Consider the following 16,106-nt stretch of genomic DNA (forward strand, 5'->3'; position numbering starts at 1 on the left):
TGCTTATTCCCCATGAGTCCTGATCCTGTTTTTTTCTGCCCAGGTTCTGGCAGCTCTTCCAAGCAGTTGCTTCACTGTTGCTTCACTGTTGCTTCAGCGTTGCCTCCAAGCAGCCAATTTCTCTCACGATCAAAGGGAAATTCCTGGACAACTCCTTGCTTTCTTGGAAAGGAGAGTTGTTTTTCTTGATTCTGTGAAGCGAGCACATGCTGGTCAGCAAACAACACTGACTGGGTCTGTGGGTTTGGCCAAGCTGTCGAGGAACTTCCTCTCTCCAGCTCAGGTTAGCAAAAAGGTTTGCTTGGAAAACGCCCATCCTGACACACCATTCATCTGCTCAGCTTCTCCCTACCTGTTTTTAAGAAGCTCTTGATATTACACATCAACTCTCTTGATATCTTGTGCTCACCTAGCCCAGATTTTTTTTTCCAAGATAAATATGCAATTATTAAACATATATATATATCAGTCTTGTAGTATTTTAAAAATAAACCCTTGATTCTTATAGGCATCATTAAAGGAAGAAAAAAAAAAAAAAAAGAAAAAGAAAAAAAGGCCTTTGCAACTTAAAAGAATACTAATTTTCCTTCCAAAGCACATTTCATTGAGAGCTTGCTTTGTGATGTGTCTAGGACTACATCCAAGAACAGAGCTTTTGCCTAGATTTACATATCACTCAGAAATTAGTGCATTCTTCATGTTTGCAGCCAGCTACCCCAAGTCCTTGGCACTTAACTATTGCTTTTCTTTATTAAGGTCTTCTCACCACAGAAAGTTTTCAAAGGATGTGAGCCATGAGAAGGCTGCTCAAAGAAGCCATAGACAGCTCTCCCTCATAGGGAATTGGAAGGACCCACAGTTGTCTGAGTCAAACTAGTTCTTGAGAAGACCTGATCTAGAGGTCCAGCATTACTCCCACCGACAAAAAGCAGTCTTTTCCTGAAGTTACTGAAAACCATCTGTTTTTTCTGAGGTTAAAGTCAGATAAGCTTGAGGAGCCTGTGCTGCAGCCACAGAGCCTTGCACCGAGGGTAACCCTTGGCTATGAGCTGGCAGCAGAAGCAAGCCTGTGATTCACAGCACAGGCACATTCCCTTGCTCTACATCCTTCAGCTCACTTCTCTGCTTACAAACGCAGATGTTTGCACAGCTCCTATGCTAATTTCATGTGCAGTGCAGTTCCTGCACTTTTTCTCCCTGAAACTCACAGCAATGTGTTTGTAAAGAAGGCTCAAGAAGTGTTTGTTTGTTCTTGATTTACTCTTTGGCCTTTTTTTTTTTTTTTTTTTTTTTTTGAGCCAGTCAGGCTGAGAACTGGCTTCATTAAAATCTTTTCTTTTAGCAGCCATTGGACACTTCTCAGCCCTCTCTGAGCATGAAGCAAACCTTTTGAGATTGTCTTCTCACAAGATGGCTTCACTGAAATCCATTTTCTTAGTGACAGAGGTCAGAAAATGTGTTGCCTGGTGGTAACAAACAAGCACCAGACCTTTGCTGTGGATAGGGTTGTCCTGCTCCACAGCCACCATCCCTATCTCCACTCAGTGCTCATGACTCTCCTCAGGGATGTACAGAATGCTGGCCAGTAATCCTGTCCAGGTGGTTGATAAAGTAGGAATAGTTCTCCTATTTTTCCTTCTCTGTTACCCACTCCTGTCCTTCCTTCAGCCTACTTCTCCTGAGTGAAATCACAGCAAAACTTGCGTCTGTATCATGACTGATTTCTCAGCCTTTCACTTTCTCAGTTTTCCAAATTCATCGTAGTGCATCTAAACAGTGCTCACTCAGCATGAGGAGGGAAGAGGGCCTGGAAAAATCACCTTAGCCACGAAACGCATCAGGGGTTCCTCCTATCTGAAGGGAGAGCACGTGTTTATTCAGCAATCTCACGCATGCAGCAATCTCCCTCCCAAAGAACCTGATAGCTCCTAACTGGTTTGACAATCTCATGGCAAGGTGATTCTCAGAGTGTCCTCTGGCCTAGTAAAGAACTAGCCTAGTTCTTTACTAGGCCAGAGGACACTGGCAAGCCCACAGCTCCTTTATTTATTTTTTTTCCCCAAACCTACGTGTGGTTCACCCACTGGCTCTAGTTCAGACTACATCAGCTGCCAGTCTAGTCAGGGAAACATCACTTTTTAGAAAAGTTCTTCAGCATGTTCCAAGAACAGAGGCAGTTTGGGGTTTATTCATGAAATCATCAATTCTGATGGAGTTTTCCCACGCCTGATAGGCTGCAAAAAAAAGATTTAGATGCCTTCTTTGGGTTTCTATGGGTTTAAATGATACAGAGATCAGTAGGTGGGAGACACATGCAGATTTTCAGTGGGAAACAATCTAGGCCAAGCAAAAGTATACTGAAGTCAGTATACTGCTTCAGTGTCAGTGAAGAGGAACAAAACCAAAATAGATTTGAAGAGGCATATTTAAACTCATAAAAAAGATGACTGCTTTGGAGGCAGTGATGTGAGGCTGTTAAATATGGCTTGAAATGTGTTCGTAAAGGTTCCCAGGTTTACTGATTTCCTTAGCTCCTATTTGTTAATGGTGATTCACCATATGAATTGACCTTTTTAAATTGAGCCAGAGCTTTGTAATCTCCAGTAATTCCATTATTTTCAGTAACACTTTGTCTTTTCTTTCATGTGTGAAAGCAATGGAAACAGACTTATGGAAACCTGGACTGAGCCTTTTTGACACAGGTAAATATTTAAGACATTCAGTAACTAGTCTGGGAATAATTGGTTTCCATCACACATGGGGAAATCTAACACTATTCATCAGGCCCATGACACTGCTGATAACAATCTCATTTTAAGAAGTAATTACAGTATTTAAAATGATAAATGAACTATGTTGTTTACATCTTAGTAGATAAAATTACTCTGAGCCTTCATCATTCTCAAATTCCTGCCTAAAGCAAGAACAAAACAGGTGCGCTCTGGAAAGCCCTACTGCAGGAAAGGGGTTCTAGCTGCTGAAATCCTTTTTAAAATAAGTTATTTTGGTAATGCCACAGGTCAGAAGACAGTCTAAAGATGCATTCAGAGAAAAAGGTGACAAATTATTCTGATACCAATGTACTTAACAAGGGAAAGCATTCAGATGAGGATTGGGCAGTTTAAACTGAGTATAAAGAATAGCAAATACTATTTAAATTTTCTAACGTTTTAGCCTTAAAAAGTGAAAACGGCATAGAGAAGACGGCATTTTTAGAAAGTGAGAGTTTGAGTGAGAAAAAAAAACAAACAAACATTTGTTTCAGGCTCAAGAGACAAAAACAAGACTTGAATAACCCACAACCTGATACAAGTCCCAATACTGACCATATTTAAGGGACCCCTTTTCTTGGGAACATTTAAAGGAGACTATGCAAAATACGTGGCAATTCATCATAAGGGATTCTTATAAGGAACATCTCGCGTTAAGACATCTTTTCCATCACCAGTTTTGTTGAGAAGGCTGTGCTGTGCTGGTGGCCCTTGCAAAGACCATTCTCTTGAATGCTCTGCTTACTTCAAAGCCCTGGCGTGACTAATCCTTGTGCTGGCTGCTATCAGCAGCATTGCCCATTTGCATTAGCTTGCAAATCCAGTGTCAGTAGCTGTGGCTGTTTAGTCAAAATTTGCATCAGCCCAAACAAGAACAGATTTCCCTTCTCTAGCAGAAGCACACTAAGCCAGAGAGAGGATGTGTTTCTATCTGTTGGAGCTTAAGTCTTCCGTGTGTTTATTTAGAAAAAGCTACAGTGCTAATGCCAGTGGTACAGAGGGGCATTTTGAGACAGCAAATGACAGATTGCATTAAATGTAGTGAAAGGTTAGGTGTGGGAGAAGGGATGTAGTATTAATAGTTTCTCAGAAACTGAAGTGCCTGTATGATAAAGTCTGATGAATTCAGATTGTCACTTCAAAGGACTGGTTTCTGGCGCACATCTAGTCACTGCTGTCTTACTGAAATGAATGGAAAGTTTAATAAGCATGGACAGCTGTGACAATCAGTGAAGGGAACTTTAATTAGCATGGAGGAGGCTGCCCATGCACTGAGCAGAAATTCCCATGGCAATAACAACATTAAATTGGACTGGCAGAGCAGGGCGGCCCATAGACACTGACCACATCCCCAATTAGTGGGGAAGGTTATTTGGCAGGTGACCTTATTGTTACACCAAGCATAAATCAGCCTGCTGACCCACGGCCTTAGGAACTGGTAACAGCGCTCATCAGGGCAAGAACGAGGAGAGCCGTGCTGCCCACGCGTGGGTTTGCTGCGCTGACATCAGCTCACATCAGCTGATCAGCTGTGCACTCGGGTACAGACCGCAGATTTTATCAGGTGCAGCTAGATGTGTAGGGCAGATAGCTACGAATTGACTTCCTCTTACCACTTGGTTGCGAGAGTGAAAGGCACGTGCTTGTATCTAACTGCACAGCAGCACTAAATCCACCTCCTTTATGTTCTTTGAGTAAGGCAGGCGCAGGGGGCTGCACGTACACGGTGCCAGGCTGGCACATGCTGGGCGCTGTGAGATGGAGCGTGGTGCTGGTCTGCTACTGAGGAAACGTCCCATTTCTGCCTGATTAAAGGCCACGCTGGAGCACCCACAGTCATGAGGACAAGCTGATGAGTATTTTAGGCTTTAAAGAAAAAAGCACAGTCATTTTCCTCTGCTTGACAAGGAGAGGTTATGAACAGCTCCAAGTCATTTCTTCATTTTTTTTTCACATTGCCCATTGCCCACTCCAGTTCCAAGTGTCATAACCAGTGCTGCCAGCAAAAAGAGCCATCACCTTCCTACAACCCTGCATCTCCTGCCAGCCCACGCCCCCCACATGGCTGGGGCTGAGTGGCACTACAGGGTGCCCCATGTCACTGCCAGCTGCTCTCCTTCCTTCCAGCTTCAGCTCAGTTGTTTTGCTGTCATCAGTGTGAGAGAGCACAGGGCTCCTCACTGAGCACCCCAAAACCATGGTGTGACCCTGTGTATGATCCAGCGTGACCCTCAGGCAGGAGCAGCGCTTACACACACACACCCCTTGCACACCCGCTCCCCTGTGTGGAGCCACGTCCGCATCCTCATCACGCCTGCAGGCCCTTACACCCTCACCAGCTGCCGGATGGAAACGGCCCCACTGCCCCTAGCCCCTCCAAAAGGCAGGGAGGGGACAGACCTAAGAGCAGCAAAAAGAAGAGTTAGGTCAACCCAGGTCTTTTTCTGGGCCCAGAACTGAGCATATACTTCTATTTAGAATAACCTCAACTCTTGAAAGATAGGCCAATCTGTATATATATAAAAAAATATATAAATAAATATATATATATAAATATACACACACACAAACATTACTAGGCAAGCCAAAAGGACTAGGAGCTAGGTTTATTTGGCCAGATTTCTTTGCCAAATATTTTCTCCAACCTCAATTTACAATTAATAAATTCTCAGATGAACCAGGCAAATGGAAGTTGGACTGGTGGGAGCTGAAGCTCGTATTTTCCCCCCGTTTTCTTGAATGTTCCCTGCATTATTACAGCTCAGTCATTAGGATCTTCAACAACCAGCTCAGGTGGTCCAGGACCTCTGAGCTGTTACAGCTCTTACACTAGGGTTGCTGGAGGCTGACTGCTATGGAGAGACAAACCCTGCAGCACCTTGCAACTTCTCTTATATATTAAGGTCACGCTTTCTGAAATTACCTCTCTAGTGTCTCTCTCTGAACACAGTCTTTCCTTGACTTGTTGATGAAGATTTAAGGAAGTCTTCCTTTTACTCCTTTTATAGAAACAATATGCAGCTTGCAGAAATAATTATTTTGACAAACTGCTCCTTGGCGAGTGTTTAGTTTGGGGCTTGTCTGATCATTGCTGCCTCTTTTAAGGATTATCCCAGATAAATCCCACTAATCTTGCCATGCTCTAGTGAAAAGGAACAGCTTTTTGTCTTTGCTTGGGAGTGAGATGCTGCGTGGTTGGAGACACCTCCCCAGACATTCAGTACATGGGTGAAGTTCAGCATTTTCAAACCCTTTAAAACCAGAAATCACAACTCCCTGTGACTCACAGCATCTCACAAAGACAAAAACTCATGTTCCCAAGGCTGTAGCATACAAACATTGCAGCCGGGACCTCAGCTAAAATCCACTAATAACCTATGAGACTGTTTCCCATGATTTTTCTGTAGGTCTCCACCACCCTTTACTGATTTCTCTGTGATTTCCAAACTAACACAGCCTCCAGGCTGAAGCCCCATGGCTCGCCTTGCTTCCATCACTGTAATGTGGTGAGCTGTGGCATTGCCCATGCCCTCTTCTCCAAGCAGAAAACCAACATGCTGAAGCCATCATTTGTCTGCCTCCAGCATTGCACAGCTCCTTGCAAACAGCCAGCAAAATGCGGGCGCTGTGGCAGCACTGCTTGCAGCAAGGAGGCTGACTCACAGAGGGGAGTCAAACAGCCAAAAAACACTTACTGGCTCAGTGCTCGCAGCTGTCTGTCCACTGGGACACATTTTAGTGTCATTTCTAGAAATGCCTGGGCTCTTGTTTTTAGCAGGAACCACCCTAGACGTGACACAGGTGGAAAAGAAAAGTTCCCAGGACGTGCAACCTGTCCTTGCTTCCCTCTCACATTTACCAGCCTCAGGCTGCAGGGTGTTGGGCAGTGGCTGGGGGCTCCCTGCACACACACTCCTCTGCCCCCCAGAGCCAGACAGCCCCTGGCACACCCTGACTGAGCCTTCATCTCTCTAGGCTTCGCTTCAAAGGAGGACCTGAACCCGAAGCCACTGGAGGCGACCTCCCAGGGGAACCCAAGTACGTACATCAGAATTAATTTCATAATTAAACAATGCTATTTTGTTAATTACCTGTTACTAGAATGTGTTCAAATTAAGTAGCAACAGGGAAGTTTTGAAGAATCCCAAGAAACTCAAGGAATGCATTTTCCTCCAAGGAGGACGGACGATCGATCTCCATCGATCCCTCTGACAGACGCAGTCGGATTTTGCTTCTGTAGGAACAGGAGCACAGCCGAAGTGTGGCTTACCTGGGTGGCAGATGATGGCTGCTCACTGTTCCCTCTTCTGGCACGAGTGCAGCTCCATGGTCCCAGGGCATGCAGCTTCGCTGGGGGGTTTCAATGGCAGAGTACAGGAAACCAATGCGCTGTGGCCAGCGATGGACGAGCAAGCTCTGCTGACCCATGCACACCTTTGGCAATGTGGGCGCAGGCACCCTTCCCATTGCAGAGGGTGGGAGGGAGAAAAAGATGCCTAAGAAAGGGACCCAGCAAGGAGAGAGGGTCTGTATCCTGGAGGGGATGTAGAAGGAGTATCAAGGAGCCCTTAGTCTGAGGATGGAGATGTTCCCTGCTCTAAAAAGCAAACCTTGCACAGCTGGTTTGCCCATTAACTCATCTTGAGATGGGGCCCGGAAGAGAAAGAAAAAGGGAAAGCAAATCACAACTGGAGAGGTGAGGTCCTCCTTTTCCTCCTCCTCCCAGGAAGCCTCCCTGGGGAGGGGGCCTCACACTCCCACTGTTCCCCAGCCACTGGTGCCTACCCTCCTGCAGCTTAGTCTCGCAGCACTTGCAGCTCAAGGACTTTACATTACACGTTGGCCCAAACATCCTACATGCTAAGGTACCCAACCTAATGCTCCTAATATATTTTTTTTTCCCATCCAAGAAAGTCAAATACACCTAAAACTGGTACAGAAATAAGGGAGAGGGAAAAAGGGGAAGGATCTGCCCTTGCAGACCCAAACTCACTGCAGGAAAGCAGAGCTCAGGACAGCTCCCTGCAGAGCAGACGTAGGCTTCCGTCTTGCAGAGCCCTGCTGATGTCCAAGTGCAGGAATCCTCCTGCCATCCGAGTCAGCTCCAGGAATTAAGTTGGAGCAAGCATCTAAGTCTCTGAATGCTCAGCCCCTGTTGGCTGAGAAACTTCCACTTTCCACGTATACATTGCATGATGTATTTCCCTTTTAAGGCCAGGAAATTCAAGAAAATTTGGACGTTAATTGAGGTATTATTTGTTGTGAGTTCCCAGCCTTGCCTCGCTATCTGCTGTGAAAGAAAACAGTTCTCCGTCACGCTCCTATAATTCAGCATTATTAGAATTAGAAAAACAGACGGCTATGGGAGAAAAAAATTGAAAGTAATGAGATGGGAGGCAGTTGCATAAGCCGGTAGGAACAATCGGCACTTTGTTGCCTTCAGGCTATCTAATGATTAAAACACTATTTTGGAGAGTCTGATTGGTAGGAGGCACCATCGGAGAGAAATCAAGAGATGCAGACGGCAGGAGAAAACGTTAGCGCCCCAGTTAAGCCAAATGTTTGATCCCGCTCTGGGTCATGGTCCAGCTGCCAAGTGAGTCACCACTAACATGCAGAGAAGGGCGGGCTGGTAGGCACTGCAGGCAGCACTTGCAGAGACACAAAGATGAGGCTCATCTGTGTCATTAACAGAAGGCCTTTGAGTGCAGGCCTAGGTTTTCCAGAAGGACTTTTAGCTGAGTGAGGCAACACCCAAAAGTGCTGCTGCATGCACGGAGGCAGAAGTACAGCTGTACTTTGTGGGAAGTACAGCTACGAAAAGGACGAAAAATACTTTACACGCTTGTGATTCTCCCCTCAGGTTGCAAGGTTGACTTGTCTTTCTTGATGGATGGGAGCTGGAGCATCGGTAAACGCCGCTTCCAGCTCCAGAAGCAGTTCCTCAGTAACGTGGCTCAAGCCCTTGGCATTGGCAGCGCTGGGCCCCTGATGGGCATCGTCCAGTATGGGTAAGGGCCGCTTCTGCACCAGCTCACCTGCACACAGACATGCCAGGGCAGAGCAGAGCAGCAGGGTCATCCAGCTTTTCACCTCTACTGCTACTTATGGTTGAACGTGATCCAAAATTATACCCACTGTGGCCTTTTCAACAGATGCTGAGATGAGCACAAACAAGCATGCATTTATGCACAAGAGGCTACAGACCTAGCTCTGTTTTGTTATTGCCAGAAACAAGAATCATAACATTTGGAGATGCTTGTTGCTGAAACACTATCTAAAACCTCACCAGTGCAGCCTTCTTGATAGTTTATATTCTCACTCATATTCATGGCATGGAGGCATTTTGTTGTCAGTGCCAGTGCTCCCATCTTGGGGCCTCTACTGTGGCTGTGCATGCTGACCAGCCCTGTCCTGGGGGGAACCCAAAGGGAATAGGGCACAATCATGCCAGATAATAGCATCGCCCTGCCTTAACAAAATTTGGTGGGCTCCTTGCTTCAAGAGAGCAGTTTGTCCCCATCTGCTGCCTTCCCCCTCTTCTGGCATGTCCTGGGAAGAGCTACTCCCATCACTGGTGGGTAGGGGTGTGCGCCCCAACAGCAACATCTGTGGGGCTAGAGTATGCTGAAGGCCTCACACCTGCACTACCAGGAGCCAGGTAGTGCAGACAGCTCCTAAAACGCCCATACTTCTGTATGTAAGGCAAAAAAGCTGACGACTGCTTCTTATTTTTTCTTTTTTTCTGCTAGTGATGACCCTTCCACAGAATTTAGCCTAAAAACTTATGCCAACCCCAAGGACCTAAGAAACGCCATTGAGAAAATCCCCCAGAAAGGTGGACTTTCCAACGTTGGTAGGTGATGGGATGCATGCACGGCCTCAGCTCGGGGAGGGCTCCGGGGGGCCTGGAGCGAGGCTGCGCCTCCTCTCCGGGTGTGGAGGCCATGGGCAGCAGGGCCTGGTGCTGGGGCAGGGCTGGCTGGAGCACACACTCCGACTGTAATGTGCCTTCCTTGGTCCAGGCTGCTGCAAGTCCATCACAAGTGGAGCTACCTTTCTTCTCATGGACATATCCCACTGATGCATTGGTGGCCACCTCCAGCTGCTGTGGGACACCAGGCGGGGGCAAATAGGGCTCCACACAGCTGCCAAGAGGGTTCAGGAGGTGCTGGCACCAGCAGTGGTGACCTCCCTGCCTGCTCACACAGCCACAGAAACCGCATTCCCCAGCTCTCAGCGTGGCTCTAACACTTGGGCCTGCACTTCGTCCACCATTCCAGGAGTAGGTTGCTCATAGCCCCGGAGGGACTGTCAGGCATCACCAGACAGAGCACTGCCGGCCCTGTAACTCATCCTCAATCTCTTTCTTTTTCCAGGAAAGGCACTTTCATTTGTTACCAAAAACTTCTTTTTGGATGCTAACGGAAACAGAGGTGGAGCGCCCAACGTGGTCGTGGTGATGGTGGATGGGTGGCCAACCGACAGAGTGGAGGAGGCCTCCAGGCTGGCCAGGGAATCAGGGATCAACATTTTCTTTGTCACTATTGAAGCAGCTGCTGAAAACGAGAAGCAGAATGTTATCGAGCCTAACTTTGTAGACAAGGTACTTACCGGGCTGGGCTCTGGCTGGAAGCTTGGTGTGAACTCAACCTTTTTTCTAGTGATTTAATTCAGGGAGCTTAAGCAGTCCCTCTCAAAGGACATTTTGCTTTCTTTCTTAACTCTCAGGGTTACTTCTGGTCCTGCTCACACTGTCTTGATGTCTCACATACAAAGAGGCAGCAGTGCTGAAACCAGAAAGGGGATCTTTCTGAAACTTGCTAAGAGAGACAGCAAACTGTCTGACAGCAAATCTCTGACCCGAGGCACATCACGGAGCAAACAGCTCTTTGCTGACTACCCATTGGCACAAACCTGCAGTCATTCTGAGGCAAAAGGTCTGAATGTTCAGCAGCGTGACAAAGCACAAGCACAGCCTGAGATTTCTGTGACCTCCTGATGTGCCTCTCCCACCTGGCAAAGGCTGAGAAGCCCTGAACAACCCAGCACCCTTGCTGCACTGACAAGTAGGTCCCACACATACCAGGGCTGGGACACTCTACGCACAGGCACATCTCAGTTGTTAGCCACACTGGAGAGCTGAAGCATTTTGTTTCCATGGTTGAGCTGATGTGGGTTATTTTTCCTTGGTTATTTATTTCTGCTGCTATGAACTCTTGGAAAAGGAGCAAATCCCTGTCATGTGCAGAAAAACAAAACAATAGCAAACAAACAAACAGAGAACACAAGCCTTGCACTACTTGCTTTTGGCACTAATGGTTGCCTGCTCAGTAGTGCCTCAGGACAAGCTGGCACAAGGTTATGGCAGGAGGCATCTACCAAGTGCCAGACCTGCCTGAGCTCAGGAAGCCGGGCAGTTATCTGTTATTTTCAGAAAACAGACTCCTGTCTGAACCATGTTACTCTGCCATAAATAATTTTCCATGAGTTTCAGGGCTGTTCCAGAGGGCTCCGCTGTCTCCGGTCAGCATTTAATTAGACTATAGCCTTATTTGCATTTACTTTTCAAAAGAGCAAAGCAATAGCAAGTCTCTGTGAACCTGCCAGAGAGCACAAGTAGTAGAGGTGACTTAAAATAGGAAGGTAAAGAGGAAATGGTGACCTGACAAAGCTGCATCTCAACACTAAAATTGCCCACCAGACCCCCACAAACTCAATTTCCGCCACTCCCTGCTCTGTGCTGCCCCTACTTCCTGCACTCACCTGATTCCCACTAATCCTCCAAAAGCTTCCCTCAAATCTGCTCCCTACAAATATTCAGTTACAAAGATAAATATATATGTATTTTCTTTTCTATCTTTATGTGCTTTTTGCATTGCTTGTTCTTTTTTTTTTTTTTTTTTTTTTTAACATGGGTGCAAGCCAGGGAGAAACCAACTTCAGTCCCAGGTTTCAGATCAAGGCAGCAGGGTCTGTCAGCAGGCACAACTCTCCTGGCTGGCCTAACCCTGGGAGGGTAGGAGCTGACTTTGCCGTCTGGCAACCACGTCTGGCTGAGCCATGCTAACAGTGGCTCTGTGATTTGGATGCTTTCTCTGTAAACAATATAACTTATCTAAAAAAGCTTGACAGGTGGCAAACTTGGTTATTACCCTTCTTTCATGGCTATAATATCAGCTCCATCCCACAGCTTTTTTTAAAAAAGGGCTGAAAAACCTGGCTCCTTAGAGAAGCATCTGTGATGTTACATTGACGTCATTTCCCAGGGAAGCAGATGGTGACTGGAGGAGAGGCCCCTTCAGACTCTAGCATCGCTCTTTCCAGGAGCCTAAATTTACAGTTTAGCTAAAATCCCAGTTGAAGGAGGCAGACCAAATTTCCACTGCATTCATACTTGTGGTGTTTTGCAGGCAGTGTGCAGAACAAACGGTTTCTATTCCATCAGCGTGCCCAGTTGGTTTGGCCTACACAAGATCGTCCAGCCCCTGGTGAAGCGGGTCTGTGACACCGACCGGCTGGTGTGCAGCAAAACGTGTCTCAATTCAGCTGACATTGGCTTCGTAATCGATGGCTCCAGCAGTGTTGGCACTGGCAATTTCCGCACTGTCCTCCAGTTCGTAGCCAACATCAGCAAGGAATTTGAGATTTCGGACACCGATACCCGCATCGGAGCTGTCCAGTACACATATGAGCAGCGACTTGAGTTCGGCTTCGACAAATACAGCACTAAGCAGGACGTGCTGAGTGCTATCAAAAGGATCAGTTACTGGAGTGGTGGGACCAGCACAGGGGCAGCCATCAGCTACACCTCTGAGCAACTGTTCACCAAATCCAAACCCAACAAAAGGAAGATCATGATTCTCATTACAGATGGCAGGTCTTATGATGATGTCCGAGTGCCAGCCATGACAGCTCACCAAAATGGTAAGCTCTTCTGTTATCTACTCTTCCTGCACACTTCCACATTTACCCAGGTCAGAGAAACACAGTTTGCTATCATGCACAGACACTGGAGGAACCCTTAGGAAGGAAGCATAGCACCTCATCCTGGGATCCCATCAAGCTCTAGACCACCATCTGTTCTCTATCTGAATGAGGAACTTCACACACACACACACACACAAAAAACAAAACAAAAAAAAAAAACAAACATACAGGTATAGCAAGATGCAGCTAAGCCTAGGAGATCTCCACAGAATTCTACTATCTTAGTAACACATGAAGCCTCCTTTGGCTTTCTAGTCAGGATATTCACACATCTCACAGTGCAATAGCAAGACATTGGAGCAAGAAGCTATTGTTCAGATCCCCACCATTGAGAGCTTTACTATTGTCTAAGCCTTTTTGCTACTGGCAACAGGCATTGTTCCAATGCACAAACCAGGCCTTTCTTCCAATTTGACGATGCCACTTTTAGACAGAGAGGGTACCACAATTCACTGCCCGTTCTTAGTGGCCTGGTAACTATGTCTGCAGTATTTGTGTTAACCAACTTAATTTAATGCGATGAAAACTATTATGCTCATTCTTATCTCTGGGTTTCTTTCCAGGAGTTATAGCTTACTCCATTGGAGTTGCTTGGGCTGCTCAAGATGAACTGGAAGCCATTGCAACAGATCCAGATAAGGAGCATTCCTTCTTTGTGGATGAATTTGACAACCTCTACCAATTTGTTAATCCACTCATCCAAAACATTTGCACAGAATTTAATTCACAGCCACGGAACTGATGGAGTGGAACAAGGCAGGATCCTTGGGCATCATGATGAAAGCACACAAAATGCTGCCGGAGTAATGCCAGCCCTGAGCTCAAGAAATACCAACACTGGTTTTCTCTGGCACTTTCCGGTTAACAAAGTTGATTGCATCCCTATGTATGATAATGCTCTGTGTAGGCTGTTGATTTCTTTTTTTCCCCCTGCAGGCTTCAGAACCTCAGATTTGGATGGATAGTAAAAGAGGAGGAATTAAATGGAGGTGTTGGAAAAGCTGCTTCTGGTATAGATCCCCAGCTCATCTGACTCCCACCTCTGGGCACACACAGGCTTGTGTTCCACGGTTTCAAAGCACATCACTGATACCACAGTGTTGTTGGACAACCCATAAACCCTGATGATCTGGTCTTAGCACCCTCACCCTTTAAGACGTGCCACCTGCTTCCTGGGGGACCAGGTCCCTGCAGGGAGCAGCAACGCTGCTCAGCTACAGTAGCTGAAGCACCTCTACGTGACACCGCCTGTCACCTGTCACACAGGTCAGGATTGAAATCCCAGACACAAACTGGAAAGTTAACCTTCAGCTAGTGCAAATTCAAGTATTGAGATTTATCCAAACCCAGAGACTGGAAAACCAGCGAGAGGCCAGAGTCAAGCTATGGGATCTGCAACCATTTAGAGGCCCCAGTAAAGCTCCAGATCCACACAGCAGCCAACATGCAGGAGCTGGAATCTAATCTCCCACAGCACGGCATTAAAATGTGGTTAGATAAAAGAAATAACAATCTTATCCCCTTAGCTCACTGGCTCCACTTCATCATGTAGCTCAAGGCCTGCTGCATAGCAGGAGAGCTGCAGAGGCAGAAGAGGCTCCTTTGATAAAATTGTGGGTTTAGGCTGCACACTGTCTGAAAGGTGTTTGAGACCCCCACTGCTCTATCATTAAACTACGGCACAATTGGAACATCTTACAGCAGTCTTTAGTGTGTGGATAATTATTTGAGAGCCATTGCAAAGATTTAAAAGGAAAGTATCTTAAAGTCCTGTATTATACACCGGGAAAAGCAGTATTTCTAAATTTTAAAGGCATCCTTTTCTGAAGTTGGGGTGGACTTCTGTTTTATGGGTTGATTTCAAAATATACTTTCTACAGCCCTGAGTTATTCAGAATTCACAACTGTTTCTTATGTGAAGAGGTCAGCTGGTCAGCAACGGGAGTAATGACACATTAAGAGGGTCTAAAGGATTGCACTACAATTAGGAAGCAGCAGTTGCTGGTTGTTTCCATCCAGTGCCATTTAAGAAAATACATTCCTTAAGCAGAAGTTACAGAAGGAAAGGAATGATGTTTCAGTGCCAGTAAAAATGTGCATGTTCATGCACCTTATCGCAGTCAAAGCAACACCACATCAGGCTTGTGGAAATAACAGGAAATTGGAAGAAATTAAAGCTCAAATTTCACATCTTACTCACAAACCTGATTTTTAATAACCTTTACAGTTTTAATAAATAACCATGACCCAGGATGTTATTATTCACATAAAAAAATAATAACTGAAGTTGCCAAAGGAGGCTTCTTTCTGTCAATAAAATGTACACGATCTTTCAAATCTTTGTTTAGAAATATAACTGAAGTAGCTTAAAAATTACAAGAGAAGTAACCATAATTCAAATTAACAGAGACAGCCACTTCTACGTGATCTCCCTAGCACGATAACATACATGTAAGCCAGGCTAGGGTCCTCTCATGAGGTGCTCCAACCATTACTACCAAAAGCAACACTGGATGAAGCAGTAGTTTTACACAGGGATGGTTCATATCTCCCTCTTTAAGAAAAAACATTCACTTCTAGCTTTAAATGAACTTTATCAATATGAAAATGCTATCTTCAGAGAAGACACAGGTCATTGCCAGCTTCCAAAAAAACAAAAGCAAAGTCATAAAAGATATTTGCACACAGTTTTTAACACTAACCTGTGCTGCAGCACTTCCCCAGCAATAGCCTCTTGGCTTGATAAAACTAACCATTAAGGACAGAGAGTTACATAGAGGAGCAGCCCTGATAGCCCCATCTTCAGACCCACTTCCCTCACCACTGTTCTGCTGTTCATTCTCTGTCAACAAGGAATATTACATGGGCTGGATGAACCCAAACACATACAACAGATTTACTGGGGACTTTAATTCAGATGCCAGATTCATAATCTGAAAACCCATTTGCATTAATTTGTGGCTAGCTGAGAAGGCCTAGGCCTTAACTTCTAACTACTCTTAAGATTGCAGCCAAATTTTTAATGCAACAGCTTACCACTGCACATCAATTTCCATACTGGCCATACCCTCACAGCACAGGAGACTGGCACTCCTCCACGGGTGCTCCCAAAGGCCGTGCCTGTGCTCCCCCAAAAGCACAGCACAGATGGCCAAGGCATTAGGAACAGCTGGAGCCACAGGTGTTCTTTAGGACAGACTTCTACCAAAAGCTTAAAGCAACAACACTGAGTTTTCAAACACTCCCCACAGAAAAGCTGAAGAGCTATCTTCCACCACAAGCATTTATTAAGGGCACAGCAGGGTTTGTTGTTGTTGAAATGGTTTGTCTTAAGTTCACAGAACA

General features: G+C 45.9%; 1 protein-coding gene across 1 annotated transcript in view; it reads left to right on the plus strand.

Annotated features, from left to right (window-relative positions):
* The window catches only part of VIT (vitrin), a 51,938-nt gene extending 37,474 nt beyond the window's left edge, over window positions 1-14,464 (plus strand). The window contains exons 13-19 of the mRNA XM_032185698.1: window positions 2,655-2,702; window positions 6,747-6,809; window positions 8,635-8,782; window positions 9,524-9,627; window positions 10,151-10,377; window positions 12,185-12,698; window positions 13,325-14,464. Of these exons, the coding sequence (XP_032041589.1) occupies window positions 2,655-2,702; window positions 6,747-6,809; window positions 8,635-8,782; window positions 9,524-9,627; window positions 10,151-10,377; window positions 12,185-12,698; window positions 13,325-13,503 (1,283 nt within the window). The 3' untranslated portion in view covers window positions 13,504-14,464. The remainder of the gene's footprint in view (window positions 1-2,654; window positions 2,703-6,746; window positions 6,810-8,634; window positions 8,783-9,523; window positions 9,628-10,150; window positions 10,378-12,184; window positions 12,699-13,324) is intronic.
* The last annotated feature ends 1,642 nt before the right edge of the window (window positions 14,465-16,106 follow it).

Source organism: Aythya fuligula, chromosome 3, assembly GCF_009819795.1.
Source record: "Aythya fuligula isolate bAytFul2 chromosome 3, bAytFul2.pri, whole genome shotgun sequence".
Lineage (NCBI taxonomy): Eukaryota > Metazoa > Chordata > Aves > Anseriformes > Anatidae > Aythya > Aythya fuligula.